Raw genomic sequence first — 22,068 nt, forward strand, 5'->3', positions numbered from 1 at the left:
GTGTGTGTGTGTGTGTGTGTGTGTGTGTGTGTGTGTGTGTGTGTGTGTGTGTGGAGAGACAGGGTTTTGCCATGTTGCCCAGGCTGGTCATGAATTCCTGAGCTCAAGCAATCTGCCCAGCTTAGCATCCCAAAGTGCTGAGATTACAAGCATGAGCCACCATGCCTAGCCTGGGTTTGGGTTTTAAGCAGAGAGGGAAAGAGTATGACCTCACTTCCTCAAGGCAGCTTCTGCTACGGCTGTCATCAGCTTCCAGCTGTTCCTCACTTCTCCTTTGTAATCATTATTAGCAAATCTGCAATTCTATGTTTAATAGTTTTGTCTCCCAGCCAAACCATGAGTACCTGGAGGCCATCCCATTTGGCCTAGCAGGCAGTAGGCTCCCAACAAATATTAACTGAATGGGTGCATGCATGTTTAGTTAGGTCAAAAACAACAAAAAAGACATACCAATGTGCAACAATCATTAGATACTAAGTGGGGAGGGAAGTAGAATTACGCAGAAGAAATGCATAATTATTATGTCTCACACAAATGTGCAAACCCAGTCACAAATGGGAATAATACTTACTCTTAGTGTGACTGAATGATTTAAATAAGATTGTATACTAAGAAGGGAAACTGGCCAGGTGCGGTGGCTCATGCCTCTAATCCCAGCACTTTGGGAGGCCAAGGCAGTCAGATCGCCTGAGACCAGGAATTCAAGAGCAGCCTGGCCAACATGGTGAAACCCTGTCTCTACTAAAAATACAAAAATTAGCCGGGCATGGTGGTGGGCGCCTGTAGTCCCAGCTACTCGGGAGGCTGAGGCAGGAGAATCGTTGGAACCTGGGAGGCAGAGGTTGCAGTGAGCCAAGATCATACCACTGCACTCCAGCCTGGGCAGCAGAGCCAGACTCTGTCTCAAAAAATAAAAAAAGAGAAACAGAGTCACCAGGGATGAATGACCTGCTAAAAGCATCCCTGAGGAGTCAGGGGAAGCACCAAGGATGGCGGTGATGGAAGCAGGGGTTGGGGGGTCCAAGGGTCAAAAAGGCCTCTGCGGGCCCTGGAGAGGGCAGATCTGGAGAGCCGGATTCCTCAGCCCTCCCTACCTGCCTTTCCCCAAAGGAAATGGAAATGAAGGGACTGGGAAGTGGGGTCTCATATTCCTCCCTCTTCATGCTGCTACTGAGAGGAGGGAGCGTCCACTCTGCTCCCGTCAGAGGGACACTTCTGGCTTCTGTCCGAGCACCCCTCACTATACCCCCGCTGGGGCTGGGAGGAAGGGGGGATCTGACCTTGCGCCTGGGAAAGGAACAAACATGGGGGTCTCTCTCTTCATTCCTGCCTGCCCAGAGGGTGAGGACAGCTCTGCTCTTCCAATGGTCAGCCTGGTAAGATGGCTCCCTGTGAGGAAAGGGGTATGGCTGGGGTTGCCTCCGCCCCCTGAGGCTGGATGGATTTAATTCAGGGTCAGGGTTAGGGAGCCCTACCCTCTCCAGGCTAGTTCTCAGAAGCTGGGGAGGTTTTCCTGCCCATTGGTTTGACTCCTGGGGCTGCAGAGGAACAGTCACTCGGCCAGGCCCCCCCCCACCCCCATCCTCATAGACACACAGACTCACCACCCCACCAGCACACCACGTGGACAGAACCAGGGTGGAGAGGAGGAAGTGGAACAGTAAATGATCACACCAGTTAAAAAATGAGGAAGTGAAGGATCCACGTGCTGTTTCAGGCAGCCGATGAAGGAAGCATGAAGGAAAGAGAACTCGGGAAGTGCAAGCCAGTCGGGTAAATCCAGACTAGGCCAGCCCCCAGAAGGATCTGTGTTCAAATCCTAGCCATGCCGATCACCAGCACCTCACTTATTCTCTCTAGAAAGTTAAAATGACAGAATATGGTGATGGAAATAATATGAGGGTCTGAGTGGGCCCCAAGCTCCGGCTGAACCTAGGGGAAATGCACACAACCCTATGATGCTGGGCTACATTAACAGATGCATGACATTCAGATCATGGGAGGTGACGTCTCTCACATAAGATCACACCCACAGCGCTAGAGTCATTTTTGGAAATCACTTTTTTTACCTTTTAAATAACTGATTTTCTTATTTATAAAACAGGGCAGGCCGGGGGCGATGGCTCACGCCCGTAATCCCAGCACTTTGGGAGGCCAAGACCCGCAGATCATGAGGTCAGAAGTTTGGCCAACATGGTGAAACCCCATCTCTACTAAAAATACAAAAATTGGCCGGGCGTGGTGGCTCAAGCCTGTAATCCCAGCACTTTGGGAGGCCAAGACGAGCGGATCACAAGGTCAGGAGATCGAGACCATCCTGGCTAACATGCTGAAACCCCATCTCTACTAAAAAATACAAAAAACTAGCTGGGCGAGGTGGCGGGCGCCTGTAGTCCCAGCTACCCGGGAGGCTGAGGCAGGAGAATGGCGGGAACCCGGGAGGCAGAGCTTGCAGTAAGCCGAGATCGCGCCACTGCACTCCAGCCTGGGCGATACAGCGAGACTCCATCTCAAAACAAACAAACAAACAAAAAAAAACAAAAATTATCCGGTTGTGGTGGTGCACGCCTGTAATCGTAGCTACTCAGGAGGCTGAGGCGGGAGAACTGCTTGAACCCGGGAGGCAGAGGTTGCAGTGAGCTGAGATCATGCAACCGCACTCCAGCCTGAGCAACAGAGCAGGACTCTGTCTTGGAAAAAAAGCAAAGTAAAATAAAATAAAATAAAGCACTGGCAGGGCACAATGGCTCACCCCTGTAACCCCAGCACTCTGAGAAGCTGAGGCAGGAGGATCACTTGAGCCCAGGAGTTCAAGATCAGCCTGGGTAACATAGTGAGACCTCATCTCTACAAAAAATAACAACAACAACAATAGTAATATATTACATCCAAATAGGCCGTGACTTTAAAAATGGCTATCACTGGCCAGGTGCAGTGGCTCACACCTGTAATCCCAGCACTTTGGGAGGCTGAGGCGGATGGATTACCTGGCCTGGTAGTACACCTGTGGCCCCAGCTACTTGGGAGGCTGGGGTGGGAGGACTGTTTGAGCCCAGGAGGTTGGGGTTACACTGAACTATGATTGTACCACTGCACTCCAGCCTGGGCAACAGAGCAAGAACCTGTCTCTAAAAAAACAAAAAAACTAAAACATGATCATAGAGACAGTTATGAAAATAGAGAAAACAGGCCAAGTGCAGTGGCTCACGCCTGTAATCCCAGCACTTTGGGGAGGCCAAGGCGGGCGGACCATTTGAGGTCAGGAGTTTGAGACCAGCCTGGGCAACTTGGTGAAACCCTGTCTCTACTGAAAATACAAAATTAGCCAGGCGTGGTGGCAGGTGCCTGTAATCCCAGCTACTGAGGCAGGAGAATTGCTTGAACCCAGGAGACGGAGGTTGCAGTGAGCGGAGATCATACCACTGTACTCCACCCTAGGCGACAGAGCGAGATTCTGTCTCAGGGAAAAAAAAAGAGAGAAAGGAAATATAATCCATGCATAATTCCAATACCTGAATCACAGTGGCTCTCAAAGTACAGTTCCTGGACCAGTAGCATCAGCATCACTGGTAAATTTGTGAGAAATTCTCATGTCCCAACCCAGACTTGCTGAATCAGAAACTCCTAGGGTGAGCCCCCCAAGAGATTCTGATGAAGGGCATTTCCTTCTAGCCTTCCCCCCTCCCCCCGCTAAAAGGGCAAGAGTCAGATCTCTGAGGACAAGTCCCCAAGGCAGGGCCTGACACAGAGCAGGATCTCAGTAAGCATCCTTTGAATAAGTGAATGAATGAATGATAGTTCTCACATGAGCAGCTGTCTCCCCAGGGCCTGCCCTTCACCACAGTCAATTTGTGACAGTGCAAGATGTTGCATTCACGCCAGTTCCATCTCTCCAGGGGGGCCTAGGCCTCTCGGGGGGCTAGTCCCAGCTGCAGGCAGAATGCCTGTCAGCCCCTGCTGGCACGGCCCCACGTGAGAGGGTGAGCTGACAAAGGCAGGCTTGTGGCCCCAGGCTCGGTCTGCAGGGACGTGGGTGGGAGAGGCTGGCGAGTGCAGGACTTAGGCAGGGGCGCTGAGCTTTCAGGGCCCCAGGTGGGGCTAGGAGAGGGGCTGCTGGAGCTTGGGGAGGGGACCCAGAGGGCGGGCCCTTGTTCTGCTCCAGAGGTTCACAGTCCTCAGGGAGCCTAAGAAGGCTCTGGGGCTCTGCGGTCACGCAGTCTGGGCCCCCATCCCAGGAGAGCTCTCCAGTGACAGATCCAACTGAAGGAGCTGGGGGTGGGAGGCCCTGGGAGGTGGGGGTGAGGAGCACAGGCTTCCCAGCTCCTTCACAGACAGCTCAGTGGTTCTGAAGAGCCTCTCCCAGCTCCCAGACCCCCTAACTGTGTAGAAATGGGGAGGGAGAGGCCCAGCTCCACTGGACTCAGTAGGCCTTGTGGCTATAGAACAAAGTTGTAGACATGGTGAAACCTTGTCTCTACTAAAAATACAAAGATTAGCCAGGTGGGGTGGCTCACGCCTGTAATCCCAGCTGTTTGGGAGGCTGAGGCAAGAGAATTTCTTGAACCTGGGAGGCAGAGGTTGCAGTAAGCCGAGATCACGCCATTGCACTCCGGCCTGGGCAACAGAGCGAGACTGTGTCTCAAAAAAAAAATTCCCTCAACACCACCGGGAAAACCCCAAGCCTCATCCTCTGCCAGACAACAAAAGGGCACAGTGCCTGGTAATGCCCACCTCAGAGCCTTGGGACCCCTGACCCTCAGCCCCACCACGGCCTGGCCACCTCCTTCAAGTTGACCTCTTCACCTTAAAGGCTACTCTTGAAGCTAACCCAGATTTTTTAGCTGGACTGGAAACGGGGAATAGGAGCATGGGGGAGGATGGGAGACCAGGGCACCCACACTGCTGCCAGGATGGGCAGTGCTTCCCTTTCTAGAGAATGCTTTTTTGCTCTGATTACACAGTTAATAGCTGTTTTTGGAGAAATCTGAAGAAGGTAGATGGCTTTCTATCTCTTCTACCAGTTTTCACCAGCTTCTGCATCAGGTCCAGCCCCTGGTCTCCTCCCTACTCCTGCCTTACCCTGGCCCTCCAGCATCCAAATAGGCTGTGACTTTAAAAATGGCTACCACTGGCCGTGCGCAGCAGCTCATGCCTGTAATCCCAGCAATTTGGGAGGCCGAGGTGGATGGATTACCTGAGTTTAGGAGTTCGAGACTAGCCTGACCAACATGGTGAAACCCCATCTCTACAAAAAAACACAAAAAAATTAGCCAGGCATGGTGGCAGGTGCCTGTAATCCCAGCTACTCGGGAGACTGAGGCAAGAGAATCGCTTGAACCCCAGAGGCAGAGGTTGCAGTGAGCTGAGATCGCACCACTACACTTGAGCATGGGCAACAGACACAGACTGTTTCAACAAACGAAACATGGCTACCACCTATTAGGAGGCTCACTAATTACCAGGCCCTAGCACAGGCAGTACATGCATTATCGGTTGACAGTTTAATCCTCTTACCAACCCTGTGAGGTAGGTGCTGAAAATGTTCCTACTGTGCAGATGAGAAGACGAGGCTCAGAAGCTTCGCAGGGCTGCTTGAGCAAGGGACCTGTGGTGCTGGATTCCATACCAGCCACGTGGCCCTGGGTCAGTGCGTCATAACTGTGCTCTTCCAGATTGTTCAGCTATTCCCTCTGATGGAACGGCCTTTGCCAGGCTGACTCCCGACTATCTCATCCTTCCAGAACATTTCTTCCCCGCAATCTGATTCAAACCCTACACTCTGAAATCTATGGTCCGTTGTACTGGTAGTTTTAGGTTGTATTTGTCTGTTTTCAAGTCAGTCTTCCCCAAGAGCTAGGGAGAAGGGCTGGTTTGTGTCTAGTCCCCAGCATCACCCAGGGCAGGCCGTGGTACAGGCAGGTACCGTCACTGTCTATGTGTAGATGTAGGAATTAAAGAATGAGTATGGGGCCAGGCGTGGTGGCTCACGCCTGTAATTGCAACACTTTGGGGGGCCAAAGAGGGAGGATCCCTTGAGCTCAGGAGTTCAAGACCAGCCTGGACAACATAGCGAGACCCTATTTCTACAAAAAAATTTAAAAATTAGCCAGGCATGGTGGCGTGCACCTGTAGCCTCAGATACTCAGGAGGCTGCAACAGGAGGATCACTTGAGTTTGGGAGGTTGAGGCTGCAATAAGTAAGGATTGCGCCACTACACTCCAGCCTGAGTGACACAGAGAGAGTCTGACCCCAAAAAAAGAAAAAATGAATATAGCTTCTGTCCTGCCCAGTCCACAACTCCAGGCCAGCTGCAAAGAGTTAGGAAGACAGAAGTTCAAGACCAGCCTTGGCAATGCAGTGAGTCTCCGTCTCTACAAAAAAATTAAAAATTAAAAAAATATAGCTGGGCATGTGCCTGTAGTCCCCAGGACTCAGGAGGCTGAGGCAGGAGGATCACTTGAGCCCAGGAGCTCCAGGCTGCTGTGAGCCATGATTGCACCACTGCACTCCAGGCTGGGTGACAGAGTGAGACCCCTGTCTCTAAATAAAAATAAAAGAGGGAGAGCCTGGGCAGATCAGAACTAGTCTCAGATCTCTATGCCACCCAAGGAGGGTAGGCAGGGTCTGTCTGGACAGGGAACCTCCTGCTCATCCACCCACTCCCTGCCCACAAAGTGCATCTCTGTCCACCCCCTGCCAAACCATGAGCTCAGCCTGCAGGAAGCAGCCTCTCAGAGGCAAACCTGCTCCCCTCGATGGACTGATTCCCAGGAATCCTGGGAGAATTGTCCAGGAAGAGCCTCTTGGTCCCGGCTGGGCCAGACGGCCAAACATGAGCTCACACTACTGCTAATAATAGCAAGATCTTACACAGCAGCAGAGGGCTTCACAGTTTACAAAGACATTCCATCTGAATCATCTCACAGATCCTCACTGAAACCCCCCCAGTAAGGAGAGACAGGAACAATCATCCATGTTCTACAGATGAAGAACTTCAGAGAAGCACAGGGAAGGTGGGTCATGCCCAAGCACATGCAAACGGGCAAGGGGAGGGGGTGAGACCTCCAATCAGGACTCAAACTCCAACCACTGACTTCAAGATCTTTCTTTGGAACCAGAACTCAGGGAGTCCACGAACTTGGAAAATCACATCTTTCTTTTGACTGACCTCTAAGTAAAATGTAGCATTTCCTTCTATTCTGGGCCTATAAACAAACCATCATTATATGAGTAATACCTGTGACTTTGCCACCAAAAAAAAATCACAGATATTTTCATATCATATAACAATTGCTGCAAAAATGTCAAAATATTATTTACATTCATCAGTAGTTTGAAATTATGCTAGTTAGATCTGTCATCAGAATTTATGAGTTAATAAGCACACATTACTATGTTGTAATTTAAAAATACTTTTATAACTGTATTTCAATAGAGTTGGTTTCCTTTTTTTTTTTTGAGACGGAGTTTTGCTCTCGTTGCCCAGGCTGGGGTCCAGTGGTGCGATCTCAGCTCACCACAACCTCTGCCTCTGGGGTTCAAGCGATTCTCCTACCTCAGCCTCCTAAGTAGCTGGGATTACAGACGTGTGCCATCAAGCTCATCTAATTTTTGTATTTTTAGTAGAGACGGGGTTTCGCCATGTTAGCCAGTCTGGTCTCGAACTCCTGACCTCAGGTGATCCACCCGCCTCAGCCTCCCAAAGTGCTGGGATTACAGGCGTGAGCCATCACACCCAGCCAAAATAAGATATAACTTTAAATGTTTAAAATGAAATATAGGCAGGAGAAGCAGAGCTCCGCTTTCAAATCACACTTTTTACTTATTTATTTTATTTTTTGAGACGGGGTCTCACTGTGTCACAGTGACTTGATCACAGCTCACTGCAGCCTTGACCTCTTGGGCTAAAGCCATCCTCACACTTCAGCCTCCTGAGTAGCTGGGACTACAGGTACACACCACCATGCCTGGTTGAATTTTGTATTTTCTGTAGAGAGGGGGTCTTGCTTTATTGCCCAGGCTGGTAAATCACATATATAAGTGTTCTAAGAAAGATTATTTTCTATGAGAAACCCACATAGATATAAAATGATTTCACCTTTGTACACTGAGGACAGCAGGGGGAAGTTTAGATTTGGGGCCACTGGAACCTTCGCACGTGGCTCCAGATGCATGGCTATGATGGAATTGGCCTGCAGCAGCTGGGGAGCTATGGGGCTGGAGATGAAAGTGACTGAATACCTGGACCCTCTGCAGAAACACAGCAAGTGGCAGCGTGTGGTCTGAACCCAGCAGCAGCTCCCAGCTGGGAGGACGGGAAGAGAACCAAGGGGACATGAGGTTCCTGAAGGCAGGAGCAGGTTGCCTCTTGCCAGCCACCAAGGAAGAGACTTCCAGAGCAGAAGTCCCTCAGCTGGTGAATGATAAACTGTGGTACGTCCACGCAATAGAATACTACTCAGCCATGAAAAGGAAAGAACTGCTGACACCTGCAACATGGAGGAAGCTCACATGCAGGAAGCTTAGGGAAGGAAACCAGACTGAGTATGCTATACACTATATGAGTCTATCTATTTTTGACACTCTGGAAAAGGCAAGGCTATAGAGACAGAAAACAGTCCCAGTGGTTGTCAGGGTCTGAAACTGAAAGAGGAACTGACCTCACAGGGCAAAATTTGGGGTGTGAAGGAACTGTTCTATATCTTGGTTGTGGTGGTGGCTACAGAACTGGATGCATTTGCCAAAATTCATTTTATTGTATATATTTGTACAACTGTATATATTGTATATATATACCCAGTACACCTGACCTAAAACCCCAAAAAGCAAAAAGTAAAGCAAAACAAAAACCTCCAGTGACTTTTCATCACACACAAAAGAAAACCCAAATCCCATCATAGGGCATACAGACGCTGTCTGGCCTGAGTCCTGTTCACTTCTCCATCTTCATCTCCCTCGACTCCTCCTCTCACTGGCAACACAGAAGCCACTTGGGTCTTAGGCAACCAGCAACTGCCTCACCTGTCCCACCCCAAAGCCTTTGGCCTTGCAGTTTCCTCTGCCTGGATTTCCCTGCCCCCCATCTCTGCACTGCTGGCTTGCCTTCTGCCTCAAGTCTCCACTGAACTGCCACCTCCTCTGAGAAGCCTTCCATGCTCCTCCAGTCCCATTACGTCCATCTTAACCCCTTTTTCTTTCTTGGCATATATCACAGGTTTATTTGTGATATTCATCGTTTTATTTGTCTGTTTGCCTGCAGAATGTCAGTCTCTACCACTAGGATGTGATGTCAGGAGGACAGAGCCTAGCACAGTGCCTGGGACACACAGAACAGCTCAATAAAGAGGTGCTGAATGAATACACAGGCCCTCAGAGGGGAGGAGAATCCCCCTGTTCTACTCCCCTACAGAAAACCACTTCTAGTCCACGCTCCTGTGTCTGAATCTAATTCCTTGATTCTGTGAAGCTAATGCCCATGGGTGCTTCGGACCCCAGTGGTAGGGCTCAAATCCCAGCCCAGCAACACCCAGGCCACAGCCCTGCCAGATTCCAAACCTTACCCAAATGTACCACCTCCTCCCCAGGTTCCAGGGGCCCAACAAGCCCTCCAATGGGCAGACCAACCCAAAAGAATGACAGAGCTGAGCTGAGAGGCCCAGAACCCTCACTCTGCACGGCAGCAACCACACTACAGAGGAACAGGAGCCTCCGCCTGGCCCGCCTGCTCCCACATTGCCCTGGCCACCATGGTCCCTCCTTCAGGCCAAGGCCTGGGCTGCCTCCCATCTGCCACCCTGGCTCTGGGCCACTCGTCTCCTGCCCGGCCCAGGCCACTCACCCCAGCCCCGGAAGGGCTGCTTTGCGGAGTGGGCCGGCAGTGGCCACAGGGGCGGCATGCCAGCTCCACCCAAGAGGCCAGGGCAGCCATCTGCCATCCCTTCTGCCAGTCCCCCAGGAGTCTGTCAAGGCTCCAGATGAGATCATCGCACTTGGACCCCAAAAAAGGGTATGCAAAAAACTCCGCAGAGCTCCACTTCTCAGCTCAAATGCAAACACTCTGGGCACAGCAGCAGGGGAGGAAACCCAAGGACTCCATCCCTTCATACCCAGGGACACAGAGGCCTCGAGAAGGACAGGGGACAATGCCACAGTCCCTGGAGGGGATAGCACTGAGTGGGCGGGGGGGCTCTGGGCACCTGTCTCCCACTCCAGAGCTCAATCTAGCTTAGCATCCTTGGAAAGAAGCTGGGGTCCAGTTTTGGGGGAGTTGCATCAAAGGTCCTGATGAGGCCGGGCGCGGTGGCTCACACCTGTAATCCCAGCACTTTGGGAGACTGAGGTGGGTGGATCACTTGAGGTCAGGAGTTCAAGACCAGACTGGCCAACATGGTGAAACCCCATCTCTACTAAAAATGCAAAAATTAGCCGGGCATGGCAGCACATGCCTGTAATCCCAGCTACTTGGGAGGCTGAGACAGGAGAATCACTTGAACCCAGGAGACAGAGGTTGCAGTGAGCCGAGATCACACCACTGCACTCCAGCCTGGGCGAGAGAGTGAGACTTCGTCTCCGGGAAAAAAAAAAGGTCCCAGGGAAAGAAGGCCAGTACACCCAACGCGGAATTGCTGTGCCACACAATTTCCCCACTCCAGCCGACACGGAGACTGCTTGGCCCTGGAGACCCACTGCATCCTGCTCCTCTGGTTAGGAATAATGAGGGAAGACTGGGGCCTGGGCCCACCTCTCCAATGCCAAGAAATAAGAGATGCTCCCTGTGCACTCCCCCTCCCCGCCGGGCAGTGCACATTCTCTCACTGCAGTCCGAGCAATCCCCGATGGGAGAGGAACCTCAGAGAGGTCAAGATGTTGCCCAAGGCCACACACAGTTAAGTGGCACAGCCAGGATTCAGGTCCAGCTGGAGATCCTATAAGCTGGACCAGACAGTCTTATAATGAACAATGGTGACGATAACAATAGCTAACACTGACAAGTGTTTAATGTGTTCCAGACACCGGACTGAGACAGAAAGGCCATTATCTCTTGCTCAGTGATGAACCTTAGAGGCAGGCGCTATGATTATCTTATCCCCATTTCACAGGTGAGCAAACGGAGGCCCAGGAAGATGAGGTCTATGCAGCCAATCAGGAGTGAGCCTCCCAGATCCGTCTGGTACAGCTCTGCATAGGAGACTACAGATGCTCTATCAGGGAGGGGTGTGTGTGTGTATGTGGTGGTGGTTGTTGGTAAGGAGATGCCCAGAGACCACTGCCCACCAAGGCCACATCTGGCTTGTCATTGTTGTCACTGTCCCATTCAAGGCCTTACCTGACAGAGCAGGGAGATATCCACAGGCCCGTGGCCTCTGGGCATTCATGTCAGGAAGCGCCTGACAGTTTCCTCCCATCCTTTCCATGTGAACAGGAAGGAAGGCAGCATTTGGACCTGGATGTGTTTAAAACATCCCCCAAACACCCTCTGGGTTGCAGCGAAATCTCTAACTCAGAGCAGGGGTCTGAGGTCTTTAGGGATAGAAGACAAAGCTCCAAAGATAGTGGCCTAAGGCCATACAGCCTGAAGCTCCAGAACACCCCAGCACTTTACACCCCTGCCATTCCCCCTGCCTGGCATCCTGGAGAGAAGCACAAGACCCCAGTCTTGCCTCTTGCCACTTACAGGCTGCATGACCTCTAACTAGCCCCCTAACCTCTCTGGGCCTCAGTTTCTCCCTTTGTAAAAGGGAGGAGCTAAGTACCCTGGAAGGTCCCTGCCCTCATGCAGGGCAAGGTGGGGTGGTGGTGGCATGAAACCTGTCATTACCCCATTAATAATCTAATCACCATCATGGTAAATGCTCCAAAGGAAGCTCCAGGGAACTCCAAGGTGTCTGACACAGGAGCCTGGCCTGGGGAGTTGTTGCTGGGGCTGAGTGCTCTAAGGCGGAGGAAGAAACTAAGGGAAAGAGCCAGGAACTGCAAGCACAAAGGCCAGGTGGGAAGAGCACGGGACAGAGGCTGGGATGTGTCCAGCACCCGTAGAGCTTGGGCTGGGCAGGGGTGGGCGAGGCTGCGGGAGGCAGGACCACACAGGCTGCTCCACCATGAGGCAGGGTCAAGGAGAGGCTGGAAGGGGAGAGGCTGGTGCAACTGACTCAAGCCCAGAAGATCCAAAGCAGGCCTCGGCCCCAACCAGAGTAAAGATGTTCAGCTGACCCAGCCTAGCTAGGGAACCCCAGACCTTTTTCCATAGAGGCTGAGCTTTTCCTTGTGGCTCAGGCAATGAGAGATGATTCACCTCCATTTGAGAATGAGGGGCCCCCAAAGGTGTCCTTCCATTAGCAAATGTATATCACCAGTTACTAAGCCGGTGGCACTAGCCTGGGTCATCCAGGGAAGAGTGACACAATGCCATGGGGGAGGGTAGGGGGGAGACACAGACAGGGAGATATGTTTGGGGGTACCCAAAATGCAGTGCAGCTCTGTGCATACCACTCAGACTGATGCCCTAAGCCAACACCCACGGGGGGACACCCAGAGCCAAGCACAGCCCCTGATGTCAAGGACCCAGCTTAACCTGGGGTCACCGGGATCACACCAGGGCCAGATAGAACACGCAAGCACTTGGTCCTTCCGAGGAGCCAGACCTCGCTAATGGGACCCGTGCATGCACTCTTTCTCTTATGGAACCCTCGTGGCAACATGCGCGGCAAGGACATCTACAGATGAGGAGACTGAGGCTCAGAAAGGGAAAGCTCAGAAAGGAAAAGGCAGAGCTGGGATTCGAGCCCAGTCAGCTTGGCTCTAGATCACAGTACTCTCTCCCAACCACCCTGGACCTCAGAGAAAGAAGGGCTGGCCTGCTGCTCCCACTCGCTCCGACCCCCTGCTGCGCCCCACTGCCGCAAAGCAGGCAGATGCAGTGCTGACTGAGGCCTCCAGTGATGCCAGGGTCAGCCTGGCATGGAGCACCCCAGCTCCAAGTTCCTTCCGGCACCAAGGGGAGTGAACGTGACCACGGATGAGGTCATGCATGTGGGGACTAGGGGAACGACCTCAGTGAAAAACTTGGCTGCTGGGCAGGCCCTTGCCTTGAACTTCGCTGCGCCCTTCCCCTGGGGGACTCTCTCTGTCCCGGAGGCTATGCAGGACATGGGGCCTCCTCTCCTCCTCTGTGCCACGATGGTGCTAGGTGCACAGAACACCTGAGCTCTCAACCTCCCAAGCGCCCCACTAGAAAGAATCACATCCCATTTTACAGGAGGAACACGGAGGCTTGATGAGGGACTCATGCAGGGACAGCATGCACAGGGAGAAGGTGACACAGTGAAGTTTGGCTCCAGACTTGACTCCAGAGGTGGAGTTTGCCCCTGAGACCACACAGCCTTGCTCTCCTCCCTCCCCAGGCCTCTCTGGCAGGGCAGGCCTCAGGCCCAGGGCTGCAGACACATAAAAGGAGGTGGCTACAGGTTTGCTGCAACAAGACCCCTCCCAGCAAGGTGCTCACACGGCTTCGGCCTGGCATTCAGTGCCTGTCCCAAGCCGGCCCAACTCCCCTTCCCAGACTCTCCTCAACCCTGCCAGCTCCCACCACTCCCTCTAGCGTTTCTGTTTCAAGCCTGTGGTCCACCTCCAGGCCCTGCCTACTGCCTTTCACTTAATTGCACACATATTTATTGAGCTCCTACAACGTGGCAGGCACTGTTCTAAGAGCTGGGCACAGAGACAGCCACTTGAGGCTAACTCCCCAGCTCCAAGGACACCTCCTCCTCCAGGAAGCCTGCCAAGCCCTTTCTCTGAGCTCCCATACCTCCTCTAGCCACCTCTACCCTGAATCCATCATTCCCCAGCCAGAACTGGGCACCCTTTACAGATGGGGAGTGGCATGGCCCTCCGCAGCCCCCAGCAAGGGAACAGGGGGAGAAGGGGGAGATAGGGCCAGCAGGAAATTCCAAGGAGATTAGAAGGGAGTTGCCCCCGGGCAGTGTTTCTTCTGTGGGCAGCCTGACAATCAGTCCACTTCACTCAGCCCCACTGGCCCTGGGCATCAGGGACCTGGGGGACCTCAGTGCAGCTTCTTCTGACTTCAAGACCTACCAGCCCCCATCCACCCACCACCCAGGATCCCAGGACCCCCAGCTCCAGAAGGTTACAAAGTCAAGCCCCTGGCCACACTCCTCAGCGTTCCCAGCAGCCTTGTGGAAGGAAGCCTACAGAGCCACTAAAAACAGTTTAGTTTGTACACATTAGCTCCAGGGAGACACAGACCAGGATTTCCTGTTTCTGTGTGTGGATGAAATGTCACAGCCCGTGTGTGTGTGTGTGTGTGTCTAGGTTCCCTGGTTTGAGAGCCTGTGGCTCCTGCTGGCAAATGCTACATGCCTGATGTTTGCATGCCAGACTGTGCCGTGTCCCTGCTGATGTGCATGTGACTGTGTGTGCTGCGTGTAAATGTCTGCGTGGGAGTCCCCTTGGTGGGTGTCTGTAAGCCTCGGGTAAGTGTGCAAGTCTCTGCTGTTCTTTGTGGAAGAGGCAGGGGAGGTACCTGGGTGGTGAGCTTGTGCCTGGGCCAGCCTGGCAAGCGTAGATGTGTCGACTTTCGTGGATGCTAGTGTGTGTGTATGATGTCTGCGTGGGTTTGTATCCCCGCCTTCATGTGTACTTTTGATGAGTCTGAGTGTGTCTGCAGGATGTCAGGCTCTGGGGCATATCCGGGTGTGTAAGATGTGATATGAGGATGTGTTTCTGACCTGGGGGTTGCAACAGGATCTCAGCCTGTGTGTCTGTGTGGTGATGCGTGGGTGTGATGGAACGGGAGTTGTGTAGCTGCTTGGGTGTGTGCACTTCTCTGAGTGAGCATCCCCTCTAATATGTCTGGAGGCGTGCTTCCGAAAGCATCCAACACCAGCGAGTCACTGGATGGGTCTGTGAGACATGTGCCAGTGGCTGTGTGTCTCTGAGCTGAGCTGTGAATACATATATGTGCATTTGTATGTACAAGAGAGAGTGTGCCCAGGGACAAAGGCTCAGCCCCTGGGAGGCTGAGGCTGGGCCTCAGGATAGGGAGCAGCCAAGAGTTTTGCTGACTGTGGTAACCTCCTCTCCTCCACCCAGTGACAGACTGGAGTCCTCCCCTGTAGCTCCTAGGAGCCAAGAAGAGAAGAGCTACATGCAGAAGCCTACTACATGGTCACTGGGTCCAGACACCCAGCACAGGGCCTGGTACCCCGGACTCACTGGGGAAATACGTGTTGAATGAATGAATGAATGCCTGGAGAAACAGACAAGGGAACGGCAATGACTGGGAAGGACACTAACATTCACTGTGCACTCTATCTGCATCCTCACACTGAAAAGGGTCCTCACGGCCCTGGGTGGGCAAGCTTGTCCCCCATATTACAGAAGAAGGAACAATCTCACACACGTGCACACATAAACGTCCTCCCCTCCCATAAACCCCCCCTCCCCCAGGCTCCGGGCCCCCAGCATGCCTTAGCCTAGAGCCTGGCCCATGGCAGGATTCCTCTCACCAACCTGTGTCCCAGCCTAGACACGCTAGTTAGCAACCAAAAGCTCACTGCCCTGGTCACACTGCAGAAAGAACAGGCCCAGAGTTAGACCAACCTGGGTTGGAATCCTGGCTATGTAACTTAGAGCCTCCATTTACTGATCTGTAAAATGGCAAGCGGGGATGGATTAGGTGCTTCCTCCAGGCCCTTCTGAGCTGACACCTACACTGGCTGCACTTCAAACACTCACATCTAGAATCACCAAGGAGGGAGCCCACACACACCGCAGGGAAGGTGATCACACCTTCCCATCCTCCCTGGGGCAGCTCCTGACGTATCAACATTCTAAAACGAAGGAAATCCACCCCTCCCGCATTCTCCCAGTTCCTCCAAGAATGCAGACACAGGCTCCCTGTCTGCCCATTGACTATGAATAACAATTCCTCAGGCGACTTGGGATTTCACTGCTAGCAAAATGTTTTCTTGTCTATTCATACTTCCCTGATTCCTGATGACAATCATATGAGATTGTCCAGGCAGGTTCCATCACCTTTACTTATTTTTTTTTTAAGACAGAGTTTCACTCTGTTTCCCAGGCTACAGTGCAGTGGTGCGATCTCGGCTCACTGCAACCTCCGCCTCCCTGCCACCTCCGCCTCCCAGGGTCAAGTGATTCTCCTGCCTCAGCCTCCTGAGTAGCTGGGATTACAGGCGCGTGCCACCACACCTGGGTAATTTTTGTATTTTTAGTAGAGATGGGGTTTCGCCATGTTGGCCAGCCTGGTTTTGAACTCCTAACTTCAGATGATCCGCCCGCCTCAGCCTCCCAAAGTGCTGGCATTACAGGTGTGAGTCACCGCACCAGGCTCCATCACCTTTATTATATGGACGAGAAAAAAAGCAGCTCAGAGAAGCCAGGTAACTTGCCCATGGCCACACAGTAAATGCGAGAGTCAGGTTTCAAAGTCAGGTCTTCAGGCTCCAACTCTCAGATTCCTCCATCCACACCCAGTGGGTTCCTATATGTCCTGGTCACATGGTACGTGCTTAATGGTTAGTGGTGATAAAAGGCTGGAAGACCTCAGATCACCGGGTCTTTGAAGGTCATAGGTGACGTGTCTGCTCTGCAGTTAAAGCTGCATCTTAGTATCCTGGAACCTCAGTAGTTAATAACCTTCAGACTTCCTTGGCTAGAAGGGACCCAAGGTCAGGCAGCTCAGCTGCAGCCACCACATCAATCTCCCTCTGAACCCTCTTCAAGCAATCATTCCACAAACCCTCTGTCTCTATCCAAGCATGAAAGGTCATCCGGCCTCTTTCTGAATAATTAAAGTGACAGTGAGCTCACTACCTTCTCTGTAGAAGCTCCTTCTATCTTCTCACTGGGAGAGAGCTGCCCGATTTATTCTTTCCTCACTTGGGCCCCAGGGCAGGCCACACCAGGCCGGAGATCACCCAAGAGTCCTTCCCAGTTGACAGTTCCCAGTGACCCCTACAAGGGGGAGGTAAGCCCAAGCAGGGCCATCCACCAGACGTGGTGGGACCTCCTTCAACTCTGCTCCTGCAGGTGACATTCTGGGGATTTGGAGTCCTTTCCCTTGTCCTCAGTTTCCGCATCTTAGAGGCAAAGTAGTCCAGAAAGGCAGGAAACACATCAAGAGTCTAACACGCCTATAATCCCAGCACTTTGGGAGGCCAAGACGGGCGGATCACGAGGTCAGGAGATCGAGACCATCCTGGCTAACACGGTGAAACCCTGTCTCTACTGAAAAATACAAAAAACTAGCCGGGCGATGTGGCGGGCGCCTGTAGTCCCAGCTACTCAGGAGGCTGAGGCAGGAGAATGGCGTAAATCCGGGAGGCGGAGCTTGTGGTGAGCGGAGATCAGGCCACTGCACTCCAGCCTGGGCGACAGAGACTCTGCCTCACAAAACAAAAAAAAAAAAAAACAAGTCTGACACATGCTGCCGGGCGCGGTGGCTCACGCCTGTAATCCTAGCACTTTGGGAGGCTGAGATGGGTGGATCACCTGAGGTCCGGAGTTCAAGACCAGCCTGACCAACATGGAGAAACCGCATCTCTACTAAAAATACAAAATTAGCCACGCGTGGTGGCATGTGCCTGTAATCCCAGCTACTCCGGAGGCTGAGGCAGGAGAAAGGCTTAAACCCAGGAGGCAGAGGTTGCTGTGAGCCGAGAGCACGCCATTGCACTCTAGCCTGCGCAACAAGAGTGAAATTCCGTCTCAAAAAAAAAAAAAAGAGTCTAACACACGCTTACTCCAAGCCCTGGCAGCCTAGATTCCCGGCTCTGGGACCCAGAGCAAGTCTCTTCCCCACTCTGGCCACATTTTTCCCATCTGTGGAATAAACAAAACAACACCTCCAGTAATAACCCCTCTATGGTCCATGTTCAGTCTCTGGATTTTGACCCTGCCTCTGTGAGGTTGGTGGCTGGGATAAACAGATATCCAGACAAGTTAAGGGGCTAACCCTAATGTATACACAGTGAGAAGTGGCATGGGCTGGCCTTGCTCTCCTCTCTCACCCACACTCCTTCCCCTCTCTGGCCTCAGTGCTGTTCTTGAACTCAACAAGCTCTTTCCAATTTCCCTTAGCCTGAAATCTTCTTATCCCAGCCCCCACCTTTGTGTGCTCCTGGTAAACTGTCCCCTTCACCCTCATTATGATCTGTGTTGTGATTTCTTGTATGACTATTGTTTAATTCCGGTCTCCCCCAAAGCTCTACGGAAACAGACACCTCACCCTGTCTTGTCCATGGCTGTATCCCAGATCTGTGCTAGCACACAGCAGGTTCTAAACAAACAGCTGGCGAATGAACCAATGAGGGGCCGGGAGAAAGAGCCCAGCTCGCCTTCGGCGATGAAGAGGATCTATTCTGCCCTCACAGAACCCACAAGAGAACAGGCTGGGTGCACATGGAAAAGTGTCCCATGCCACTGACAAGAGCAGTGATCGGAGGCTTACTACATACCAGGTGCTCTAATGGGGTTTGCAGGCATCAGCTCATTTAACCCTTGAGATTGGAAAGCGTGTTACTGTCACATTTTTACAAATGAGAAAGCTAAGGTCCAGGGCCGTTAAGTAACTTGCCAAAGATCAGGCAGTCAGGAAGCGACAGACCCCAGACCCAACAGCAGCACGAAGCCTGAGCCACTGAATGAACAGTGGAAATTACGGCTCCACGCTGGCCCAGACGTGGGATGTCCCCAGCTGGGTCCTGGCCCCTGTGAGATCCCGGGCTCAGCCCCCAGCCTCCTGAGACTGTTTTCCCCTTTAAACAGTCATGAGTGCCTCAAACAGACTTTGCGTCGGAGCCTGATGACTTCCTGGGATGGAGAGGAGCCCATGGGGATGGGTGCCTAGGAGCCCTGAAGCAAAGCTCTGCAACCCGTCCCCCCTTCACCAGAGTGAGTAGCAGGAACTGGGAGGCAGGGGTGGGGAGCTCAGAGTTTCAGTTAAGGCCAATTCAGGCAGCACTCACTCAAGCAGCTCAGAGCACCAAGAGGGCAGGAGCAAAAGACCCCTGTCCTGGCTGGTCGCCTCCCTCTTCCTCCTCACCTTCCACTTGCCCTCTCCTTACCACCAGCTTCTGAAGACTCTAAGAGCCGACTGAACTCCCAGTTGCCAATACCGAACCGGGCCCTTGGGAAGACATCCTCCCATTTAACAGATGAGGAGACTGAGGCCTGGCTTGGGGAAAGGTGTCTCTTGCTTCAGACAGACCTTGTCCTTCCATACTACAAGCATTTACAGAACTCAAGCTGGAGAGCAGATCCCGGGGAAAATGGGGAGACAGAGACACAGTTGAGCAAGACACCAACACTCTAACGAGGGAGAAGCCCATTTGGCCAGAATAGCCACAAGGAAAAGTTAAAAGCTAAGTGCTGCAGGGCAGACATAAATCAGCAGCACGCTGTGAGCTCCACGGCCAGGGGCACTCTGGGTGTTGTGCCAGGCCATTCACTGTCAAGAGTCGGCAACATTTCAGCCTTCTCCAAAACCGTGCCCAGCTAGCGGCAGGAGAGCTCAGGAAGCTTCTAGCCTCCCAGGGAGAGGTCAACACGTGCAAACTGGGCTGTCCCTAAAGTTGCCACAGCACCAGGAAGCGTGCAGATGGAGCCTGGCCCGCACCCAGTAGGTGCTCACATCCACTGAAAAAGCAAAGGCAAAGCCTGCTGTCTGGGGGAAGCCCTGGGGTCCCCACATGGCCACAGGGAAGGCCCCTTCCAGGTGGGCAGCTGCCCTCCTCTCACTGGGAACATGGAAAGGCACTGGCCACAAGGGGCCAGTGGAGCTGCTGTGTGCACAAGGTCTGCCCCAGGGAGGGCAAAACACAGTGCTGGGATTTAGGAAGCTGCCTCTGAACCGGTTCTCCCACGACATCCTCCTCCAGGCTGTGGGACCGTTAGGCTGGGCGGAAGTGGACTCCAGCCAAGGGGATGTTCCCAGATGTCATGCTTTCAAACTGGACCCGCCCAGAAAGGCAGGCAGAGACAGGCCTGCGCCCAGGAAAGCGCTGGATAACGACTCAGGGTGGCATTCAGGCCTCTCCTGAGCAGGGGATGGCCACAGGTTTCCCTGGCGGCAGTGCCCACCAATCTCGTCCCAGGAAGGAGAGCCTGGGCGTGGAGGTTCTGGGCAGCTGAAGGTAGAGATTCATCCCTTCCCTGCCTACCCACCCCCAGCCCAGCAACGCCCCCCAGAACGCTCCAAAGCTGTTTTCTCAAGTCCCCGCTCCCAGGTTAGGGCCCTGTGGCCAGTTCCAAGGTCTTTTTCAGGAGCAGGCTTCCCAAATAAAGTTGAGGCGGTGGGGAATGAGGGAGCCCCAGATCCACCTCAGAGTGGTCCCCAGAGGGCTTGGGCCTCTTTCACCGGATTCTTCAGTGGAAAGGAGGGCCGGCTGGTGCCTCAGGCCCGCGGGACTGTGACAGCCGGTGCCCCCCGCGGTCCCCCTTTCCCTCGGGCGCCCCCACCTTGAGATAGTCGTTCTCTGAGCGCAGCTCCTCCAGCTCCCGCACCAAACCGCCGGGCCCGCAGTCCAGCATCTCCTCGGTGAGGTCGGAAAAGGCGAGCGAGGCGCTGAGCGGCAGGCGGCTGCTGCCCACCGACGACGCGGCCACCGACGGCTCGTCAGGGGAGGCGGGCGGCCGCGGGGGCTGCTGCGCCGAGGGCGCCGGCTGGGCCGGCTGCCCCGTGCGGACCCCCGCCGGGCCCCCGGCCGCGGACTCAGCGTCGCTGCTCAGCGCCAGCTCCAGGCCCAGCAGGCGCGCTTCCTCCGAGGCGCAGTCCGACACCTCCGAGCTGCTATCCGTGAGGCTGGGAGGTGGCGGTGGCGGTCGCGGTCCCGCACCCGGCCGCGGACGGCCCTTGGCACGGACCCCGGTGCGGACCCCGGCCACCCGCGCCCCCGCGCCCCGTGCCCCGGGCGCCACCGCGCGCCCCTTCTTGTCCGGCCGTGCGGAGGACGCGGCGCTGCAGGCGACGGCTGCGCCTGGGCCTGGGCCGCGGCGGCCCTTAGCCAGCGACCAGCCGGCCACGTCTTTGGGCCGGGCCGGCGACGGCGCGCGGTGGCTCTTTTTCCTCTCCGGGGCGGGCGCGGGTGCGGGCGCGGGCTGGGGACCACAGCCCCGGACCGGGGGCTCGGTCGCCGGCGCCTCCATCGCGGCCTCCCTCGGCCTCAGCGAGGTGCGCGCATGGCCCAGGCCCGCCCGGCCTCGACGTCCCTGGGGAGGGACCCGGCGCGGCTCCGGTCGCTCAGGCTGCGGCTGCTCTCGGCCCACCTCGGCCCCGACACCGCGTCTCCGCCCCAAGCCCCGCCGCGCGGTCTCTCCGCTGCTCTGGGCTCGGAGAGTGCGGCCCGACCTCCTCCAGGAGCCCCGGCTCCGGCTGCGGCTCCGCCCGGCGCCCGCCCCCTCGGCCTCGCCGCGCCCCCGGAGCGTGCCCGGGCCCCCGCCGCCCGCACGCCGATCGCTCCCTCGGGCTCCAAGTCCGGCTGCGGCCCGGGCCCCGGCTCCGCCCGGCGCGGCCCGCCCCCCGCGCAGCCCCGCCAGCTCCCCGCCCCGCCGCCTCGGCTCGGGGGCGCGCGGTTCCGCGAACAAAAGGCGGACGCGGAGAGAGCAGCAGGGAGGGACGCAGGCAGGGAGCGAGAGAGGGATCTGCGAGGCAACAGCGACCCCCTCGAGGGTCAGGCGGGCGCGGGCAGCCGCGGCCCGGGCTCCCTCCTCCTCCGCTCCGCCGCCTCCTTCCCTGCCCGCCCGGGGAACGCACCCGGCGGAGGCGCCCCTGCGCCCGACGTCCGGGCAGGACCCGCGAGAGCGGCGGGAGCCGGAACTCCCGGGCCGAGGCCGCGCGGACCTCAGTTCGCAGGAGCCCGCATCCATGCACGCCCAGCGCGCCTCGCCCCTCGCCCGGTGCAGAGCGTGCGCGAACTCCGCCCCCTCAGCCGGCACCGCCGGAGCAGCGATCCCATCGCACAGATGCGTAAACTGAAGCCCGGGGTGCAAGCGCCAAGCTCACGGTCTAGGCGGTGCCGATGGGACCC

The 22,068-nt window shown here is 54.9% G+C and overlaps 1 protein-coding gene across 1 annotated transcript in view; it reads right to left on the bottom strand.

Annotated features, from left to right (window-relative positions):
- The window catches only part of SOGA1 (suppressor of glucose, autophagy associated 1), an 86,007-nt gene extending 64,477 nt beyond the window's left edge, over window positions 1-21,530 (bottom strand). The window contains exon 1 of the mRNA XM_023227940.3: window positions 20,501-21,530. Coding sequence (XP_023083708.1) covers window positions 20,501-21,187 — 687 coding nt within the window. The 5' untranslated portion in view covers window positions 21,188-21,530. The remainder of the gene's footprint in view (window positions 1-20,500) is intronic.
- Between the last annotated feature and the right edge of the window lie 538 nt (window positions 21,531-22,068).

This window comes from Piliocolobus tephrosceles, chromosome 20 (assembly GCF_002776525.5).
Source record: "Piliocolobus tephrosceles isolate RC106 chromosome 20, ASM277652v3, whole genome shotgun sequence".
In the NCBI taxonomy this organism is placed as follows: Eukaryota; Metazoa; Chordata; class Mammalia; order Primates; family Cercopithecidae; genus Piliocolobus; species Piliocolobus tephrosceles.